The sequence below is a fragment of the Aptenodytes forsteri genome, unplaced genomic scaffold (assembly GCF_000699145.1).
Source record: "Aptenodytes forsteri isolate BGI_AS27 unplaced genomic scaffold, ASM69914v1 Scaffold119, whole genome shotgun sequence".
Classification (NCBI taxonomy): Eukaryota; Metazoa; Chordata; class Aves; order Sphenisciformes; family Spheniscidae; genus Aptenodytes; species Aptenodytes forsteri.
In genome coordinates, this window is record NW_008796165.1 from 11583146 (window position 1) to 11604977 (window position 21832).

Below are 21832 nucleotides of genomic sequence, written 5' to 3' on the forward strand. Positions count from 1 at the left end.
AGTTCTTAGTCACCAAAATACTTCTTTATATTTTTGACTAAATATGTGTACTTTGTCAAAAAGTTTGGGTTCTTTGAGTGACATATAGTCTATATAGTCTATAGGAGCATGGCATTTCAAAGTTCTTGGATGCTCACAAGCCTGATCAGTTTCAGTCAGCATTGTAAGTGCTCAGCCTGTCTTAAAGCTGGCTCAGAGGGCTAGAATTTTATCTTTAGATATCTACTGTGGATTATTAACGCAAATAGAATTTGAGTTTTCTATGTAGAAGTGAAAGTGTGAAGCAGCTTAGAGTCTAGTAACTTACAGTACTGAGGTGGGGTTAAAGCAGACCTAAAATAACATCTTTTTTTTTTTCCCCCCAAGGACAAAACTATAGGAATGTTATTATGTGGATGGACCATCGTGCAGTCAGTCAAGTTGAGTGCATCAATGCAACGCAACACAGGGTTTTGAGCTATGTAGGGGGAGTGATGTCTGTGGAAATGCAGCCACCTAAATTGCTGTGGATAAAAGAAGTGAGTATATCTAAGACCGTGGTGCATTTTTACTAATGATTAATGCCCTTTGTTTGTTAATTTCTGAGAATGAAATTTCTAAAACAGAAGTCTTCAGCCTTAGTGTTGAAGGTGTGCAAAGTAAGGCCAGCCTTAAGTTGTGATGAAAATGTTTTGAGGTTCTTTTTTTCCTCTCAATTATTTAGAAATATCTTTGATTTTATTGAAATTTAGTGTTTCCTGATTGAAACATTTCATGCCTTTCTTATCTAATTTTAAGGTTAGATGTACATACAAATTTAGTTGCAGGTAATGAATGAGTCCTCAAAGTATCCTAGGATTTAGTTATGGAGGTGTATTTCCTGCTCCAACTACTGTAGCTGGGCATGCTTACGGGGGTGTAGGTGCTACTTCTGGGATGGATTTATAGCAATTTGAAAACAGCACCATCTCAACATTGGGTATCCTGGCCAGAGGTACTGCCTTTGAGGCATTGCATCCAACAGTGAGGGGATGTGTGTTGTCTTTGGCTGCTGATAGAGAAACTGTTCAGTTAGAGCTTCAATTTAGTTCTGTCCCATCTGTAGGAAGTAGGCCATCTGTAGAGGGAAGGTACTCTGTTCACAATGTGGAACTCTACCTCTGTCTCTTGTGTTTAAATTTTGTGTGTTACAGAATGACATATGGCCTTTTAATAATAACTGTCAGATAAAAGGAAAAATGCTTGCCACTTGAATTTTTTATAACCTCCTCCAATCTGGCTTTTACATTTGGTCTCAATGATGCTTGCTGTCATTTTAACAAAGCCCAAATGTAAATTACTTGCTGCCAGTTTCAAGCAGCCAGAGTCTCCTGTCCTTACAAACATGAAACATCATTTAGTAACAAGGTGCAGATTGGGGAAGGTCAAAGGAATTAACTGGTAGAAGCAGGTACTGACAGATTAATGATAATAGAGGATAATTAATGTTTGTAGATGCTATACTGAAATACGAATATCCATCTACTAGTTCTTTCTTTCTTGAGCTATGAGTATCATATGACAGTAATTTTATAAATAATAAAAAGTGAAGCTGTAAAAACCTTAAATGAATCCATTGTGTTTAAAACATTTTTATATTGCAAGGTCTGGAATATCAGTACCTGACTGATCAGGAAGGCACAGATTGTGGGGTCTCTGAATGTGGTCACCCAGAGATGTAAGTCTATGCTATGGCCTCAAAGCCCTCTGACGTAATTGCTGTAGTATAAAGGGGAGAGCAAGTATCGCAGGGCTTTGTTCCCTCCATGAGCAAATGGGTAGGAAATAGAATTCACCTTACCCAGCATGCCAGCCAGTAGCAGAGATTGCCTGGCAGATCAGCATTACAGAACAGGGCTTGTTCATATGTCCCCTTTCAGCTCCTGACATACCAGCTCAAGAGATTATCCTTAAGAGAGGGTGTTTTTATACCTCAGTATCTGCTTGCTGAGCTGTTCAGTTGCTGATGCGACAGTTCCTGTGTCCTGAGTGGACTAGCAAAGACATCCTGTTAAACTGCTTAAGCTTACCATGCTTAACTCGGGCACCTTAAGCAACATCTACAGTAGCGCCTCAGCTAGCTCATGAAAAAGAACAATAACATTTACTATGGAGTTGGCTGTAATCAGCTGAGATGTGGGCATGTAGTGTTAAACTTTTTAGCTTCGGAGAGGTATGTGATCAAGTCTGTTTACTGCTTCTATACTTGTTGCAAAGTAGGAGGGTGAAAAGAATTGTATGAAGAGTGATGGTTTATTTTCAGTGCCAATCACAGTAATGCGTCGATGTATTACATGACTCTTAGGGCTAGCAGCAAAGGTTCATGTTAGCTTCTGACAGCTGAAATTCAGCCTCATGTAATGCAAGTGTTCTCACTTTTTGCCAAGGAAGGCAAATTTTACAATAACTTTGAATGTCAGGTTCTCCAAATGGAAGCTAAAACACCAGTTTGCACATATGTTATTCAGTGGAGTGTCTGCAAGGGGTCTACAAATAATAAATTACTTAAGTCTCTTCAGATTCCTTGTTATTAATATTTTATAGATGAATAAACTATGACACAGGTATTAAAGACATGGTCAGGAAAACTACTTATAAAATGGTACTTAATGTTTCTTTCATGTTTTTGAGTTGTATCATCTTTGTTTTCTGTGTTTAGTTTATTTCCCTGCTACTAATACTGCACAGTTCCCAGAGATGCGGTAGAGTTAGATTTTGATCTAACTTATACACCACAAGGAAAAAATATTCAGGATTATTTCTTAAGCTAGTGATAATGCACGTGCTGGCAAAAAGGAAGCTTGGTTTTCATATCCCTTGGGAGAGTCACAAGATTAGCAGGTAGAAAGAAACATTTTATTTTAGCTTTTTTAACTGACAATATCTGAAGGCTTTGCAAAGTTGAAACTGGAATTCCCATTGTGCATCTATTTAATTGTGACAACTGGTATTCAGAAAATAACTGCACTGTACCTGGTTTGCGCAGGCTATATGCTGAGTCAGTTGGCTAGATGGGAACTTCATGAGCATTAAATTAGACTTTTTAAAAACGTGGCCCTCAGTGTTGCTGAGGAGAGGGCCAAAATGGGATCGTTATGAGCACTGAATGTTAGGGCTGAGATGTGTTGGCAGAACTGCCTGGGAAAGTTTACATAGTGTCTGCCTACACTGTGTGCCTGGCTGTGATCACGGCCTTTGGTGTCTCCAGCTTTCCTGACTACTAAATGTCACCAAATATGCTACCAGCAAGATTTCTTTAAAGTGTCGTAGATCTGAGTAGTTTATTTGTCTTATTTAAATCCTCACCTCTGCTTATGTTTTCTAGATCATATGGGAAATAACCTTTCCTACCAAGCTACTGCTTGCTCCAGTGAGCAGTGCAGTCTCAAAAGCTGCTTTAAAATAAGATCCCTCTCAAAGCATCCCAAAAGTCTATTGCTATATTGTATAATGCTCTCCCAGAATTTTCTGCTAACCTCTGCAAATACATACAGTTGATTCAGTTTTTTTCTGAAAACACTTCCAGTATTTCTAGAACTATTTCCAGCCACCTGACTGCAAGTGGTACAGCCTGTTGCTTGATGCAAAAACCATATTGGGTCAGACCAGAAATCCATTTGACTCAATAGTTGTCTGATTAGTAGTGAGTGTTTTGCTCTATGAATTTAGCTAATCTTTTCTGAACCCACATGCACTTTTTGCACCTACTATGTCCTGTGGTAATGAGTTCCACCATTTAACTGTACTTTGTGTGAACAGGTATCTTTTTTTCTGAAACAAGCTTCTAAAATTTCATTTGCCTTTTAGTTCTTGAAATGTACGAGACAGTGAACTATATCATTCCTCAGTCAACATCTCCATGCCATAGACCATAGTGATGTTTTTTTCCCTTTCCTTCTTTATTCCTTTCTTAATATTCCTCCCTGATGATGTCATATACCTGACAGTGTCCCAGAAACTTAAGGCAAACAATGGATTGGGCACATTCTTCTATGACTGGTCCTAATCAAAACTGGCTAAACTGAGGTGTATCCAGAAGCTACTTTGGGCCTTTGTCCCTTTGGTAGGCATCACATTTCTGGAAAGTTTTTGATTAGAAAGATTGGCATGGCTGCAACACATACAACTCGTAGATGTTTTTAAAACAAAACACAACAGAAAACACAGCCATACACTTTGTACAGTCATGTTCCAGGTCAGTGGGTACATCCTGGTACATGAAGATTCAATGTTAACTTTTGTCTTGAATTCCCTGGAACCTTTTTTGAACTCCCCAGGAATTTAATGTTTCTGCTGTTAAATGCTTTTGCTATTTTCCCCCATACATCTTTGCCTGGGATTGGTGCTGTGCACATTCCATATTTGCTTGCATTGATCTAGGTTTTGTGGAGAGGGTGCAGTGGGGAAAATAACTGTTTTGTGTCTGAACTTGTGATAAAATAACCTGGAACTAATAATTAAGAACAATGTATAGACCCATTGACATAACCAGCAGAATTAACTTTTGTATCACTGGGAAAATGTTTGATACTTTTCTTTTAATCAAACCTCATGTATTTGTAACAGTAAACGGCGTGTAATTGGAAGAACCTTAAAATGAGTCCTAATGAAATATGTTCCTTTCAGTGGATCCTCAGTTCTTTGGAACTCTTAACATTGTTTTCTTGAGCTTCAAAATTTATTTAGGCTGGCATAAATATAAATGTTTTGAGTTTATTGCCTAACCGATAAATATTCAAGATATTCTCTTGACTTTTCCATGTTCCATATTCGTGGAGTCAGTCATATGAAACTGCAGTCTTGCTAATACAAGATAAATTGCACAAATGTGACTGTAAACTAAATTAGTTTGTTAAAAGTAATTTAGGAGACTAGTGATTCAGGAGACTAACTAGATGCACTTTTGGACGTAAGTTATTTAAGGTATATAAGTCCAAAATACCCTTTAGACTGTTATACCTGTAGGTTAATCGTGTGTACATTGTCATCAAAGCCTCCCTCTCCCTTTCCACGATGCTAACCTGACTGTGGAAGGCCACATTAGGAGATCCTGCCTTCTCACTATTTGCCCTGGGCTCTCCTAACTGTGGTATCTGAAAACTTGACATGTGTGAGGAAGGGTCTGACATAGGTCAATTCAGCAGTATTGCTAAGTGCTGAGCGATTAGGCTGTCCCTCAAAGAAAGGAATTGAATTTCTATTACTTGAAGAATTTTCATCTAAGCAATTGGAAGTATTACTAAAGAATATGACTTGCAAATTTACTCTGAATTGGTTGGAAGTAATGAAGAGGGAGGAGAAGGGTGAGAGGGCTTATAGGTCTTTTCCCTTCCCATCATCATCTTGTTATTAGAATTGAAGTTGAAGCTGACCTCACTGACTGTGAGGAATGAGCTGACGTCATTATACGAGAAGTAGATGCTGGTCCTTATCTCTTGTGGCTTTCCTGTTACACTTGACTTGTATTTATTTGCAGAGGGATGTTGCAGTTTTTCTTCCAAGTCACAAGTTACTCTCATCTGCTTCTTTTTGATTTTCTTTTCCATATAATGCTTTCTCTTGAAGATTTTTCTTCATCTCCTTACATTCCCACTGTACACAGAATAGAGATTTAACTAGAGACTAGAGGCTTCAGGGTGTATTCTGTTCTTCCAACTCTTCATATCTATTCCATTTTGGTTTTGAATTAAGAAACTAAACTATGAAGGCCGTAATAGGTCTTTTGAGATCTTTTGTTTGAACTGTATTGGCTTACATTCAGTTTAGTTTGATTGCTGCTTAATCATTTTACCCTCTAGTGCCTAGTGGTTAGTCTACATGAAATTAATTGGGTGGTCTTGATGTTTGTGATTGCAGATAGGTGTTCATATGACAAAGCCATCATTGGGAGTGGAGTTTGCATGTCGGGGACAGCTGTTTGCAGTAAATGATCAACTGAATGCAGCTACTGTATAGCCTATGGGGCAGTCTTGTTAAAGTGTGCACATCTGTGGTCCAGTTATGAGGAGCATTGTATTTCTCTGCCTGTGTGGACCATGTGTGGTGATAAAAAGAGTCCAGTGTTAAATCTGTAATGTAAAACAAAATGAATTTATGATTTTTTTTAAAAAGCTAATTTCTGTGGATACAGTCACATTTGACTTTTGAATGTGGTCAGCTGAATTAAGAACGTCAACTGTAGATGAAGTTGAAATAAAGAAACATTATCCTTTCACAAATACTTAGAAGCTAGCTGAAAGACAATGCTGACAAAATCTTCCTGAAGTCAATAAGATAAGTTTGAATGTAAACTTCACGGGAAAGGAAAGTAGTCCCTGGTTACTGGATCTTTCAGAATAACCAATTAAATTCACTCCTCTTGCTGTTATTTCCTCAGATTTCTTCATTGTTTAGAATTATCTTGCAAACAGTATTGCAATAGTTCTTTACTTCTGTGGCCGCAGGTACATTTTTTGCAGCTTTGCTAAGCAGGTTGTGCTGTTTGGTTGACTTTGGCTAAAGAAATTGCACGTTCACCAACTGAATGAGCGTGTAGATAGTTCTGGTGGGTAGATGCGTGCATATGAACTGAAAATGTAGGTACATACTCCTTCACTTGGAAATTATTTTGCTGCAAATGTTTGTCAGTACAACGTGACTACATGGATGTCTATGCTGTGGCAAACCAACACCACAGCAATGAGAGCATAGCTGAAACAGAGTGATGTAAAAACTGCAGTGAAGGTTTGTCCAGCTCTAGAATTAGCCTGTTAGCATGTTTTTCTCAAAGGCAGAAGAAAAAAAAAATGTTGTTTACTAATTTCTGGCTGGAAATTTTGTTGTGGCTTGTGCCAAAACGAAAGGATGCTTGTTATGTTTTCCTCATACTAATGACATTACAAATCAGCTATTTCTAAAAAATATTAGTCCCATTAAATCAGAGGTGCTGTAGCATATTCTAAATGGGTGGGGGATGCTGGGCTGGGAGCAGGTATTTGCTTGGTAACCATCTCCAAATGAAATGCAGTCTTCCTACAGTGTGCTTTCACAACTCTGTTTTTATTATGGTGCATAGGAGCAAAGAAGAGCGTTCCTTTAGCAAAAAAGTCACTTCATAGACTGAATGGCTAGCATATCATTCCTTTGCAATTCATAACTAAAATCAATAGGTTTTGAGTAATTTTCTTTATTTTTTTTTCTGGCACAGTGGTCAGTGATCTTTCTGTATGTTACTGTTCACATCGTCAGTTACAGCTGCCTTTTTATGCATCATTGTTCTTCTTTCTGTACACCCGTGACTTGCAGTGACCAATGGGATAATTTGCAGAAACAATTAAAACGTCTCTTGCCCTGGCTATGGAGGGAAGAATAATAGCGGATGTACTGGTATTAGCTTGGCAGCAACTTCTTGGTTGATGCATGTCTTCTCCCTTGCTTGCTGCCTTTGCAGCTGGCTTTTTGTTTAGTTGAATGTGACTGGTAAGATTTTGCCATTAAAATAAATAATCAACTCCATGTTAAATGAGAATGAGTCCAAGCTACTGGGTTTGGAACTGAACTCTTGATTAGAATTGTTTATAAATGCTTTAACAGCTCTGTTATCAAAATCCATTCATAGTGCATGCACGTATGCATAAGTTGTACTTTGGCCTGTTGAGCTTGGCTTTTAGTTACAGTTGCTAATCAAGCAGAAGTACCATTTAAAAAAAGGATTAACAGCTGGGAGGTTTGAAGCACCTACACCTCTAAGTATGTCCTACTTAGTCTGTCTCCCAGCCATATCTCTCCACTCCATTGCAGTGTGATGAGGCTTACAACACACACACAGATGGTCCTTCTTGCCTTGTTACAGCTTCTGCCAACTCAGCCTTTAATGTGCCTGGTCTGTCCCTCTGTATCCCTTTCTGACCTGGACTCTGATGCTTGCCTGACTTGTGGTGCTATGCGCAGGGTGCCTCAGGGATTTGAAAATACCTGCACGTGTCTAAGACAGTGTCTTGGTGGTAGAGATGGCGTGTTGCAGCAAGGCAGTTTTCTCCACCTTCAGCAGTAGCCTTACCCAAAAAGGTTGCTTTCCAAGCCGCTCCTTGCCCCCTGCCCCTAGTTCCAGCCTCAAGATGAATCTGATAATTCAGTTAGTTAATGTTTTACCAATTAATTTTAGTGCAACTGGTAGTTGCAAAATTGATCAGTTTGCAGCCTTGGCTCTGGCAAGGATAGGATTTCTGCTCAGAGCCTATCTCGGGTATCTCTGAATAGCTCTATCGCATGGCTTGGCATCCAATCTAAAGTGTGGGAGATAGAAGTTCTAAGTTCTTGCTTTGTCTGAATCGGAGTAGGGCAGGGGACATCAGTTTCTTATATCACCATGAGTGTGTGGATTAAGTCTTCAGTTGTTCTCTTTCTTCCTTTCATACAATGTATACTTGTTTTCTGTAATTTAGAAAGAGAGAGACTGATAAACTACATAGCCTACTATTACAGATTGCCTGGGAGATTGAGATTCAAATTTGGGGTTGAATTGGGAAAAGCAGGTGGTTCTTCAGTGAATGAGTCTCTTTTCTGATTTTCAGATCACTTAGATTTTGACCTGATGTGGAACTTGACTGCTCATGCCAGCTTTCTTTTTTACACTAAATGGTAAAACATTTTTCTGCTTCCATCTGTCCCTCCTGGTTTTAATCTAGATTTCTAACACACCATTTTGGGATGATTTTTGAATTTGTGGGTTTTGGCTGATAAGTAGCCATGAAATTCAGACTGATTACCTGTGCTAAATCAGATGTCTTGCTTCTAGCCCATCTTTAGTTAATCCCATGACCAACAGGGGTCTGATACGAAGGCTGTCTATAATGGCATTTAAGATAGTTTGATTAATATTTAATCCGTATTAGCAATAACAAAAGTCAGGACATCTTTGGTGTTTATATACACATTTTACTTCTGGTGGGAAACAATGCGTTTTCACAAACATCAGATATCTGAAGATCACTTCATCTTACAAGAAAATTATATACCCAGTAAGAGTAGAAATCAAAGGTTTCCTGTACAGAAACAGACTACCTCAGACTACTAACCTGTAAAATATGAATGTGAAAGCTCTTTCAGCTTTCCCAAGGACAGTGTGCCTCAAGGTGTCTCCAAAAGATTGTATCAGATGCTGGAGCTCACGTGAAATTCTGCATGTGTGTATTTTCAGTCTAATTAAGAGATGAACAAATACACATAACACAATACAAAATTGTGCAGTATGGCTTCATGATAATCTTTTGACTTGTCAAAGAATAAATGGGCAATGGAGGCCTTTCATGTGCTCTATATCAGTTCTCCCATCCCCCACTCTCCTAGACCCTTCTTGTCTAGGAAGATTAAAAGACATTGTACTTCATAATTCTTAAACTCTTTGCCCCCAGGTATTTGGGATTATCTGTAAGGATCTCAAAAAATTATTGTTTGGAGGTACAGTTGTTGGAAAAAAACCAACCAAAACAATCACAGAGAGAGAGATTAAGAAAGGGGACTTCATAAGTACCCCTGGAAAATAGAAAGATTAAATTAGTTTCTTTACAAGTGACTTTGGAGAGTCAGTCGCAGGATATGAATACAGCATTGGGAACGTTCCCGGATCTTTTCCACAGTCCTTTTAATGTGGTCACAGATTCCTGACTGTGAGTGAAAATAAATTAGAATTAACTTCAGTGAGTGTCGAAAACATGGAGACTTTTAAATTTGTTTGGAAAAAGCATCAGGGCATGCTATGATTTTTTTTGTCTGTACTAATTAGTGATGACAAGGCATCAAGATGGCAAAGAATGAATCATTTAGATGTTCATGAAACAACATATTTTAGTGTCACTAACATGTGGCTTTGGGGAATTCTTGAAGTAATAGAATCAGGATTCAAGGAGTATCTTTGATGAAACATTTGTTTGAGGAGGACAGTTACTCTTAATCCAATTTCTTTTCTGATTAAAACTAATAGCCAAACTACTCCTGTTGCTTCTTGAAGACTGTCAGGTATGTTAACAATACATAATGGCTTATATTATCAAAATAATCAGGCTGAATGACCTTTGTACTAAACTATGGAACACCTTTGCATTCACATATAAAGTTAAATTTGATGTAAGTAGCAGCCACATACGTCTAGGAGGTAAGCTAAACCTGAGTGATTAGGAACAGGCATCTGAAGGTTGTGCATTTTATGTTAAAAAGTTGTAATTGGAGCATTTCCTTTTTTAAACTCAATAGCAATCCAGTAAATTTTAGTGAAGTAATAGAATCAGGATTCAAGGAGTATCTTTGATGAAACATTTGTTTGAGGAGGACAGTTACTCTTAATCCAATTTCTTTTCTGATTAAAACTAATAGCCAAACTACTCCTGTTGCTTCTTGAAGACTGTCAGGTATGTTAACAATACATAATGGCTTATATTATCAAAATAATCAGGCTGAATGACCTTTGTACTAAACTATGGAACACCTTTGCATTCACATATAAAGTTAAATTTGATGTAAGTAGCAGCCACATACGTCTAGGAGGTAAGCTAAACCTGAGTGATTAGGAACAGGCATCTGAAGGTTGTGCATTTTATGTTAAAAAGTTGTAATTGGAGCATTTCCTTTTTTAAACTCAATAGGAATCCAGTAAATTTTAGAAGCTTTTGAAAAACTAAACTCAAAGAAGACAGATTTTTTTTTTTTTATGATCCAAAACTAAACAAAATTTTGCTTTTTTTGTACTTACCCAGTTGCACCTTAGTTTCTAGAATTCATAGATTCCAGTTCAGTAACTTTCTGGACTTGTACGATTTTGGTTTGAAATCACATAGTATCTGAATTAAGTTATAGAGCCAAATAGTATTTCTTAAAATTGAATTATCTTTTTTTTAATTCAGCATGTACATTCTTGATACTTCATGTAATTAATTTTTCCTCCAGAAAACTGATGGCAACTTTTAATATGCAGGTAATTTAAATTGTCATGTTAGTTATTGACAATTTACTGAATAATTTGAAAAAAAAGCTTTGAAAAGAAAAGCATAATAACAAAGCTACTAGACCCTTTGCTAAAATACTTGGGCCTCCTGCTCAACTGTGTACTGCAGGTTCTTACAGGGTTTTTTTGGGGGGAGAGGGAAGGACTTGGAGTTGCTGTTGACAAAGCTTATGCTATTAAGACTCTCTTAGTGTTTAGTAGTTTTACTTCTCTAAAAAATCCTCTGCTTCTGGAATCTTGTACGAGAGTCTTGGCCTGAATTTACAGAGTAGATGAAAAAAGTGGGACCTGAAAGCTAGGAGACAAGAAGGCAAGTAAATCATCCCTCAGATTTCTTGTGTAGAGATGAAGACCCACATAGTTTCCCATCTCATGCACTTCTGAAGTATCTCTCCAGCTCTGCCTTAGCCTGCTAGATGCAACTGTTGACCTAACTTGAGTTCTTGCTGAAGCTGTGTCATCTAGCAGTGCTCCATGCCCAAAATGCCCCAGCTAGGATTTGTGTTTCTAATACAACAGCTGCTTTTACTTGAGACAACTTCACACTGTTTCAATTATTTAAAAAGCTGGTGGAGGTTTTTAAAGCAATCTTATCTTTCTGTGGAAGTCTGATTTGTGAACCTTGTGACTTTTGTTTGGTTTTGATATTCTTTAGTTATCTTAACATACTGAGGCCAGAGGTGGCCATTGGTATAGTTGTATTGCAGTGACAGTGATGCTCACTCTTTATGTCACACTGGAGTAAAATGTTACACTTGGGGAAACTTTCATCCCATTCATCATCATCTGATACCTGTGGCAAGTGTGGAGATTGTTTACGTGGAAAACTAATTTTAAGAATATGCATTGCTATCATAAGCTGAAACCAGACTGAGCTTTGGAGATAGAAACAAAGAATAGAGCCTGGCCCAGGTGATATGACCGACCTCTTGCTTTCTGGACCACTAGCTCTCTGCAGAGTACAGTGTTGGGAACTCTCTGTAAATGATCTATCTTGGTAGAAGAGGTTTTTTTAGGAGTTTGGAAGTGTCACATGGCTATCTGGAGTTGCAGGTATCGTTGGAGGGTTATCCTGTAACTGTCTTCAGTTATTCCCTCAGCTGAAGAGATAAGGCTGAACTTCTTTTCAAATAGAAACTTAGGCATTCATACTGCTTTGTGTATTGTTATGCATTTCAAGGAAATTTTGCAGAGGGGCAGAGTTTGCAAAGGTAAACTTCTGTTAATTGTTCGTGTGAATTCATGTGCATGCTGTGATGGCAGTTGTAAGGTTGTAGTGTGGATTTAAAGCTGATTGTTACTTGTTAATCCAGGCTGTTGAGAGCTCCCGAATATCCCAGCTGTAGAAAAAAGCTTCACTGAAAGCTTACAGGTTCTTATATGCTTCGATTATATTTCAGTCATTTTGAAATAGATTCGAAAGCTTTGTTCTTGTGCTCACAGAGCTGTTTGTTTTCTTGCTATACTTATAATTCAAAAATACTAAATTTAAAATGGTTTATTTTAGAAAGTAGGGCATTCTTCAAGCAAATATTTTTTGAGAAAGTTGTCTATTGACTTTGAGATTGCTTTGACTTTGAGCAGCTGATGGGGAACTGAGAGAGCCCATGTTATTGATCGGAAACGTGCTTCCATGAACTCTTCATGGGAAACTCTTTTCTTATGATCAGTCTGTGGTGGGGGAAAGGCTTAGTTCTTCAGGCCGTAAATAGCTGTAAAGTGAGTAGAGCAGACTGAATGATCAGAATATTGGGTTTGGAAAAATTGCCATTCTTCCATAAATGGCAGGTTTCTTAATTGCATTAAAATAAGGACATGATCATGCCTGGCCTCTAATATCTGCATTTCTAAAAATTTTTTTTGTTAGAACTTGCAAGAATCATGCTGGGAGAAGGCAGGCTACTTCTTTGATCTTCCGGATTTCTTATCTTGGAAAGCCACAGGTGTCACTGCAAGGTATGTTAGTTAAAACAATATGATTTGGTTGTCTTTGTCTATTTTCTTATGTGTGTTTCTGCTTTAATTCATTTTGACTGAACATGCTGTTATGTACATCTGTCTGTAATTCAGCCTGCTCCAAAACATCTTGAACCTATCTCCTGCTTCCATTGTGCATTCCTGAACACAGTTGTTCCTGTGAGCAGTGTAATTCACAGATATGGTATGTTGCTACAACTCAGTTAATTGGTCTTGTACTCCATTTTGGAACATAAATATGATTACTCTAGTTACTGTGAAATATGCTTCTAATAATTCTTTGAAATCTGTTTTTGTTGACAAATTTATTGACTTTTTTGAGAATTGGAAGAAAACACTTCTTTGCCATGTGGGAGGGATCTGGCAAAATCTTGTTTAAAATGGTCACTTCACTGTAAAACACAGCAGCTGTATTGCTCCCCTAAAGCGTCCTAGAATACTTGCTGAGCAGTTTAACAAAACGCCTTTAAAATCTTGATTAAAGTGATGTGATATCTTGATTAAAGTACAAGTGAAGTGTATTTGCAGGTAAACTAGTCCTTGTGAAAAGTGAGGTACAGTATTATTTATTTAAAATAAAGTCTTATGGACCAATTCCATGCCCAGCTCAGTGCAGTTCACAATTATTTCCATTGCAGTTTGTGGAGCTGAATCTGTGCAAAATAGTCTAAAATGAAAACTGGTCACAGGATAGTTTTACTCTCTGGAAATTGAAGATACCTTTGCATCAGATACGGTTCTTTTTATTTGAGTGCTCTCCTTCTCCCTAGTTAGTCTCCATGATTGACAGCTATTGTTAAATATCTTGTATTATAGAGCAGGAAAGTGCTAGATGATAATTGAAAGATAGTATCTCAAATCTTCCTTTGGACTTTTAGTCAGATTCTGCTGTATGCTGTATAACTATGAACTATGTAACAGAAGAACAACTCTCTCACCAAAGATCTTGCAATCTAAGCAGTCCTGTCACCTGACCCAACTCTAACTTCAAGAGGATAAATCCCAGGCTCCCAGAAGATGTGCCATGCAGGGTTTCCATCTTGTGAAAGTGCTCAAGACTTTGATTTAGAACTAACACTTTTTGGTCAGGGGACTAGATGGAGAAAGGTGACTGCTTTGTTCCCATAAACGGTATAAGGGTGTGACAGATCAAGTGATCCTCAAATTTAGGCACAGTCATGTGTGAGAAAAGTAGCCACCTGTCCTGAAGAGAACCTTTTTGAGGTAGCTGGGGGATATGTTGACCCAGAAAATAAATGTTACTTTATTGGGTTACAGAGTCTTGCAATTTGTCTACTCATAGTTCTGTTTAATAGGACGGGGGAACATTTTCATCTGCTCTTACATGTGGTAGGGGTGTCTTTGTTCTACCCTTCTTATTTGGCTAGGGACCCTGTTTGGAACTCAGTTCCAAACACAGTTTTAATTTGGCTTTGTGGCCAGATGATGACTCACGGATGGGATAAAATGTGTGAGCAAATCATAACATGTTCACCTTGTGCTAATGGTCACCTTGTGCTAATGGCTGAAGAAGCTAAAATAGAATACGGTCCAGGTGAGCTTGCAGTCAAATATTATTTGGAATTTATTTTTAAAGGAAGGGAAACAGTTTCAGAGAGAATGGTGATATATTTGAAAGAGAATTCTTATCTCGCTTGAGCAGCATTGATGAACAGAGTTCCTGCTCTTCCCAGATCTTCCTTGATTCATAGCATATTGCGCCAGGGGAGGTTTAGATTGGATATTAGGAAAAATTTCTTCACCGAAAGGGTTGTCAAGCACTGGAACAGGCTGCCCAGGGAAGTGGTTGAGTCACCATCCCTGGAGGTATTGAAAAGGTGTGTAGATGTGGCGCTCAGGGACATGGTTTAGTGGTGGACTTGGCAGAGCTAGATTAACAGTTGGACTCGATGATCTTAAAGGTCCTTTCCAAACTAAACGATTCTATGATTCTATGTTCTGTCTGTCTTGTTTTTAATAGTGGCAGTCATACTGTATAAAAGAAATCCCTCTCTCTGCCCTTCTCTCTCTGTCTCTCTTAACCTCCAACCTAGTGTAGCTTGTGAGAGAAGATGGAAAAGAACAACAATGCCTTCCTGCAGACTTAAAAATGTTCTATGATTCATGTTCTGTCTGTCTTGTTTTTAATAGTGGCAGTCATACTGTATAAAAGAAATCCCTCTCTCTGCCCTTCTCTCTCTGTCTCTCTTAACCTCCAACCTAGTGTAGCTTGTGAGAGAAGATGGAAAAGAACAACAATGCCTTCCTGCAGACTTAAAAATGTAACTGTTATTCTGACTAATTCTTTAGCTGTTGGGAAATGAATGATTGTATTGAAGTATAGGCGTTACACTAGCTATGCGGCTTTCCAAGTTGCAGAATTAATGGATTGCTGCTAACAACTGATGCTGCAGTAGCAGGGAATCTGGATGGAAACGAAGATAAGAGTGTGCTTAGTACAGTAAAGCTTTTTATCATCTTCCTTTTACTTGTTCCTGAAAATTCCCATTTTGTTTTTTCACAAAACTTTTGCTAGAGTTAGGCCATGCCTGGTACTTGCTATTCCAACGTTGTATTTGTCCATCTGCTTGCTGCATGTACCTGTCAGTGGTTATAATTTCCGTGAGGTCCTTGGGGAAGGACAGGTGTTTTCTTGGGTGTGTTATTAATGCCCAGCACTGTAGGACCTAATTCCTCCTGGGAACTTCTGTTGCAATAAATATTACTAGTGACAGTGAAAGAGCAAACAGATCTTACGAACTAATGATTGTATTCCCTAGTGCTCCTCTAACCCTTACAGGAGTACAGTCTGAATTCCTGAGATTAAAATTTTCAGCCTCCTCTGCAACCTTTGTATGCAACCAAAATGGTTTAAAAGGAAGTTAGGGGGGAGTATATAGGAGCTTAGAGTGTGATAACAGAGTTCCTGTCTACTGTCCCTCATGGATGCCTTAATTTAGGAGGCAGTGTTATTTGTGGGTGTGGGGAAGGGAAGAGAAGGATGGGGTGAGAGTAAGGCTGTGGACTTAGTGTAGTGGTGCTGTCAGGTGGTGTCAGGCTGTCATGGGTTGCAGTGGACTTTGGGACTGTCTAAACTCAGTGAAGCTCAGGTTTTGCTTTGGACGTAGGTCTGAAAAGGGAGGGTACAGTGATAATGACAGCTCCTTGGTCCTGCCTGGCTTTGGCTTTGTGTTCTTAGCTGTAACTTTCTGGAGGTAAGGCAGAGAATCTCTCTTAAAGTCTCGTGAAGGATTACATTGCAGATAAGAATATGGCTGAGCTGTTAAATTGGGTAGAATTCACACACAAATTTCTCAAAGGTCGTGTGTATTTAGATCCAGCACTCTGTTTCAGGGCCACTTTCAATCATAAGCAACTCAGTGGAAAATTAGCTAGTCTCTACTGGATTTAGATGGTTTAAGATGAGCTGTAACCAGAGATTAAACCTGTGGAGGAGGATTTGGAAACATGGAAGAATGTCAGGCTGAAATTATTGAGGTAGAGAGCGGCCAGCATCATGCTATAAGCCACCTCCCAAAATTACCAGAAAAAGTTGGAACGAACTGAATATTTGTGCAGAATAGGTTTTTTATATTATTACACTCTAGATATGTTAATAGTTGGGGAAGGTAATGTCTTACCTAGTAGAGACTTCATCTCATATATGAATGTTGACGCAAATAATTTTCCTGTGGAAATACTTGTCCAGTCAGTCTTCAACTGCTAGCCATCATGACAGGGAAAATGGTGTAACAGAGATGTTTCATATACTTTTTGGGGATCTTTTGTAAATTATCTCCTTCCAGCAGATCTCGGGATCATGAGTTTCTTCAGATAAAATCAGTTTTAGAAGAAATAAATTCATACTGTTAATGGTAATTACAGACGGTAAAGTGGAAGACAAATGTTTGTAGTTCATAAAAAAAAAAAAAAAAAATTCTGGGAACCACATAACTAATATTAGGCTATATCTGTGTGAGAGTGATATCTTTTTAATATACAGTATATTTTTGACAGGAAAATACCTTGACAAATTTTTTTCTTTCATTTATGAGAAAGAGGCTAGTTCCTTGGCTTGTGCATGTTTAAATAGCTGGCTCTTTATGTTAAGCAGTGATTAAGACCTTGAAGTTTATTTGTAACCTGTTCCCAGTTGCTTATCATTAGGGCTAGAGATGGCTCTGTTGTACTGATGTAAATCCAGAGAACTCCTCTGGTGTTAATGGGTTTGATGCAGAGTACGCTGGGATAGATAGAAGTAGAGTCTGGCCCATTGCTGAATTGCAATGATGGAAGTTTGTAATAAAACATTAAAGCTAGGAAGGTGCTTTTGAATCCAAGAATCTGGATTCAAGTCTCTGCTCTGTTATGTCCCCTGTGTGATTTGGAGAAGTGAATTAAATCTACATCTTCGGATGTGTTTAAGCAGCTGAATACCTTTGAGGATTTGATTCTTGTTCATTCCTGTGTTTGTTCTTCATCTGTTAAACTGATACATACATGCACTCTTATGAGGTTGCTTACTTTTACCGTTGTGAGGTATTTCGTCAGTGTGGTTAGTGGCGTCCTCACCAAATATTTTATGCAGATAGGCTGGAAACTTTGAAATAAGAGAGAGTTTGGAAAAGGAGCTTATGTTTAGAGGCGCTGTTGAAAAATCAAACTGGTGTGAGTTAAATGATTATCTGAAGGATGCCTGTGTCTTTTTAAAGGGTTGAGCAATCCTGGTTAGTGAGTTGTGGTAGCTGGAGCAGCACAGACACCATTTTTTTGGGGCCAGCTGCCCTTCCCTTCCTTCCTAGCCTTGCCATGACTAATGTATACCCTTTGGCTGGGATTCTGGCGTTTTGGCAGCTTCTTGTTTATATTTGGTGCCTACTTCAAAAGATGCCTGGTCTAAAAATTAGGCCTCTCTGGAAAGAAAGGAGTTAGGGAATATTTCAGAAAGCTTTCGTGATTAGCACTGCAGCCCATGTGGCGGTGAGAGTATCCTGAATTGCACTCCGGTTTTGTGTCCTGTTTATGAAATGAAACCCAAGACTTCAGACTTGCAGACTTGTTTGGAGAAGTCTCTGGAGAAGGGAGAATTATCTTGAAGGTCTGGTTGGGAGGGGAGGGATATGTTTTTGGACAAACAAAGTACCATGAATTTCTTGTCATGGAGCCAAAAGCAAGTGTCCCTGTGACAGTATCTTTGCCAAACAAGAAAATTCCACTTCTACCAGGCTTTTAATAAATTCAAAACATGTTCTTTGGAGACTGGTGACACACAGACTGATCCAGTGTAAGAAAATAGGAAACGTATAGCTGGAAAAGTTATCAGGACTGTGAAGGGCAGGTGCAATGTGGGCCATTACTGTTAGATTTTATTGTTTTTATTTAAAAACGACATGTCCTTGAGTCTACAGAGTAATCTGAAAGAGTTCTGTGTGCTAAATAAGAAAATTGTTAGCAGGTCTTGTTAATGTTAGCCAGGAAGCACACAGGCAAACAGGAAGCTTTAGCTATTGTTATTGTACAAATGCCCTTTACAAAATATTAGCAAAAGAAGCTTAATGTGTTTTCCACAAGAACAGGAGCCCTTCATAGTGTCTAACTGTATCCGCACAGTGAAGAAAAACTGCATTGTCCCTTTCCAAAAGCTTTGACATACATTGAGTCATTGCATTTCAGAGATTTGCATTCAGATCTTCAAATATTTACTACTTCGATTATTTTTTTTAAGATGTTAGGATTGTTAATTAGCTGTGACAGTATCTAGCCCTTAGTTTTCTATTGTGTTCATTTGCTGCTAAAAAAAAAAGTCAGCTAGGTCAGTATAGAAAAGGATTGGGGGCAGGCGCAGTAGTAGATGTGTTACTGGCAACTTGCCACGGAGACAGTGAACTCTGAGCCAACCATGAAGTCATTTTGAACTCAGGGAGTCTCACTAATCCAAGGCGATGTGTCTTAATTTGACAAAGCAAAGGCTGCTTGATAAGCAACCCCCGCTAGAAATGCTGTTAAACGGGGGTGTTTGTAAGTTTAGATTGTGAACGAGAAATGTGGTGATATGAAAGGAATCATCTGTTTTCAGGTTCTTACTCCCCCAAGCCCAAAGGCAGGCTTGGCTCTGTTCTCCCCTGCAGTTTGGGCTGTGCAGTGGCTTGATGTGAAATTTGAGAAACATATGTAGTTTTCTATTTCAGGAAAATGATCTCAGGGATTGAATGTGTGTTTTGTTGGCTGTTAAGCTCTGATCTTGCCTAGTGTGGTAGTTCGAGAGTGTGTGTATATGTGAGTGTGTGTGTGATGGTTAAGACATTCTCCAGTGCTTTAAAAAAAAAAAAATAGTCAGGGTTCATATATTCATTGCTGTTAAAGGTCCTATTTCTTCAGTCTCAAAATGCAACATCCTACATCACAAGAAGACTCTTTAAATATACTATGTACATCAGAAAATGTTTCTGTCTTTTATTTTTCCATAATAGTCATTAACATTTACTTGAGCTGATGAGTGGTACACACACACAAGGTTTTCCATCGAAGCAAAGGAGCTGTGTTTAAACAACCCTTTCATTGTTGATCCTGTGCAGAAGCAATATATATATGAACACTGTAATTATTAGCTTCTCTGAGGGTCAGATAATAATCTCCCCTTAATAAAGTTTGTAAAGAGATGGCTAGGAGTCTTTGAGATCCGGCTTGCTGACGTGCTAACTAATGGTGGGACTGGATAACTGTGCTTCACTGAAGCTGGGGTGGGGGGGGAAGAGTATTGAAGGAGGTTGTGGCTGTTATGGCCTTAAATTCTGAGGAGAGACAAGGCAGGAACCACAGAGGAGCTTGTTGTCTTTCAGTTCTCTTCATCTCACTTTTTTACAATCATCTCGGTTCTCTTCAGATATAGGCTGGGTGTTCAAGAGGTGTATGTTTCTTTTGCATTAGCTTCTGTGAACGCCATCAGGGATCAGACCCTCACAGTACAAGGCATGTTATAAACAATCTGTCATCTTCTTTGAACTCTTCCTTATGTGAAACACCATGGAAAGCCCCATGCAAAGCCCTTGTCCCTTGTGAGATTGGGTCTCTGTTCAGCGAGAGCAGTGTAACAATTGCTTTCTTGCATAAATTTGAACCAGATAAGAAAATAGCCATATTTATGAACTCCTGGGTCATTTACAGCCCCAGCAGTGTTTCAGTGTGCACATATATAATGCATGTATTCACAGTAAATTCTCAAAAACCACCCCCTGAAAACAATAACATTCCAGGAGTGTTCTCATCCAGTGAAGGAAAAGAAAGCTATGTAGCATGAAGTCTGTGCATTGTATGTGTACATGTAGTGCTTAAAAGTATTAAAACTCACTTAAATTTGTTATTCCATAAAGGGCTCTTTCTTCTTTTTTTTATTTTTTATTTTTAAAAACTTTATTCTTCTGTAATATCTTGCATATGAAAGCATCTTAATAAATTCAGCCTTAAAATGCTCTTCTTAAGTAAGAAGGTGGCATTATTATTTTATAGATGGGAAAATAGCCGTATAATTTGAAGGGTAACATTTTTCTAAGTGTTTAGCTGAGCGTCCAGATTTCTGTCTAACTTGCAGTGAGAATTAGGTGTCCTGTTCCATAGGCATTTTACAGATCACACTGCAAATTATTTATTCTGGACCAATTCTTCCTCCAGACTTCCCAAACAAATGCTTTTCACCACTAGAGTGTTCCTCCCATCACTTTCACTGTAATACATGGTTGTAACAACAGTCTTGGCCTGGAAGGCAGTTTACTTACATGTTTGCTTTATTTTTGTTGGCTGGCTATCTAAATCTGTTTAATGTTAGTAACTTTCACTGGAAATTCTCATCGTGCTTTAGGATGACACTGATGGTGTCAGGGTTGATTTACATTATCTCTTTAAAGTAGCATTAGCTTACGTAGGACTTTTTCTCTTATTTGTTTTAGCATTCATATTATCCAGAGAGGAGCCTTTTAACTGTGAAATGTAAGTAACCTGACAATGAAGACTTCAAAAGAAAATGATTCTTTGTCCATGGCAGTGATACCAATGTTGCCAACTCTGTAACCTTTAAAATAGTGTACTTTTATGCTTGACCTGTCATCTGCCTACAAAAATAATCTTAGATCAATTATACAGTGCTTTCAAGGCTGTGTCTAAAGAAAGCAGACACTTCTACATACATGTTCTGTCATTTCTTCATTGTAGTAGACCATTTGCTGCTTTAACTATAAGTAAGATCTACTTATTGATTTGGTGTCAGTGCCTGGCTAAGCCTTCTACTTACACTGAGATAGTGAATACTTTCACTCTAGCTTGCAAATTGATGTTGCCAGATAGTGAGCCCGATATTGCATAAATATATAATGCGTTACATGAAAACACCAAGGATTTCTTTTTTCCTTCCCCTGTTCTTTATTCCAGTGCCGTTCTATTAAGCTGCTCATTAGATGAAAGGTGGTAATTCAGTCTTCAGTGGATTAAATGTATATGTACTTATGGAATCAAAGACATTCCAAGAAAGGTTGTTTATTTTCTTACTACCTTCTTTAATTAAATTTCAATGGTAGGATTCTGACTGTCAGACTTGAGTGAAACAGATAAAGCAATAATGATTGCAGTGTGATACAGCAAAGATGACTGAAGTTGTTTATTGGTTGTCAGACCCTGCATGCAACTTCATTCTCCTGTGGATAGGATAGTTGAAATTTCAGATTCCATCATGGCTGTTAGTTTTATTTTAAAGTGAAGGGGGGAAGTTTTCTATTTTATCTTTTGATATCAGCTGGCTTCAGATAATATTTGGATTTTATATATATTTGGCTCAGATTGCTCACATTCAGCTTTAAATTGCCTCTGGAG

At 38.3% G+C, this 21832-nt stretch overlaps 1 protein-coding gene across 5 annotated transcripts in view; it reads left to right on the top strand.

Annotated features, from left to right (window-relative positions):
* FGGY (FGGY carbohydrate kinase domain containing) overlaps positions 1 to 21832 on the top strand; it is a 149808-nt gene that overhangs the window by 17124 nt on the left and 110852 nt on the right. For all 5 annotated transcript variants that reach the window (XM_009287409.2, XM_009287411.2, XM_019474173.1 and 2 more), the window contains 2 exons: positions 367 to 518; positions 12864 to 12952. In XM_009287409.2, the coding sequence (XP_009285684.1) occupies positions 367 to 518; positions 12864 to 12952 (241 nt within the window). The remainder of the gene's footprint in view (positions 1 to 366; positions 519 to 12863; positions 12953 to 21832) is intronic.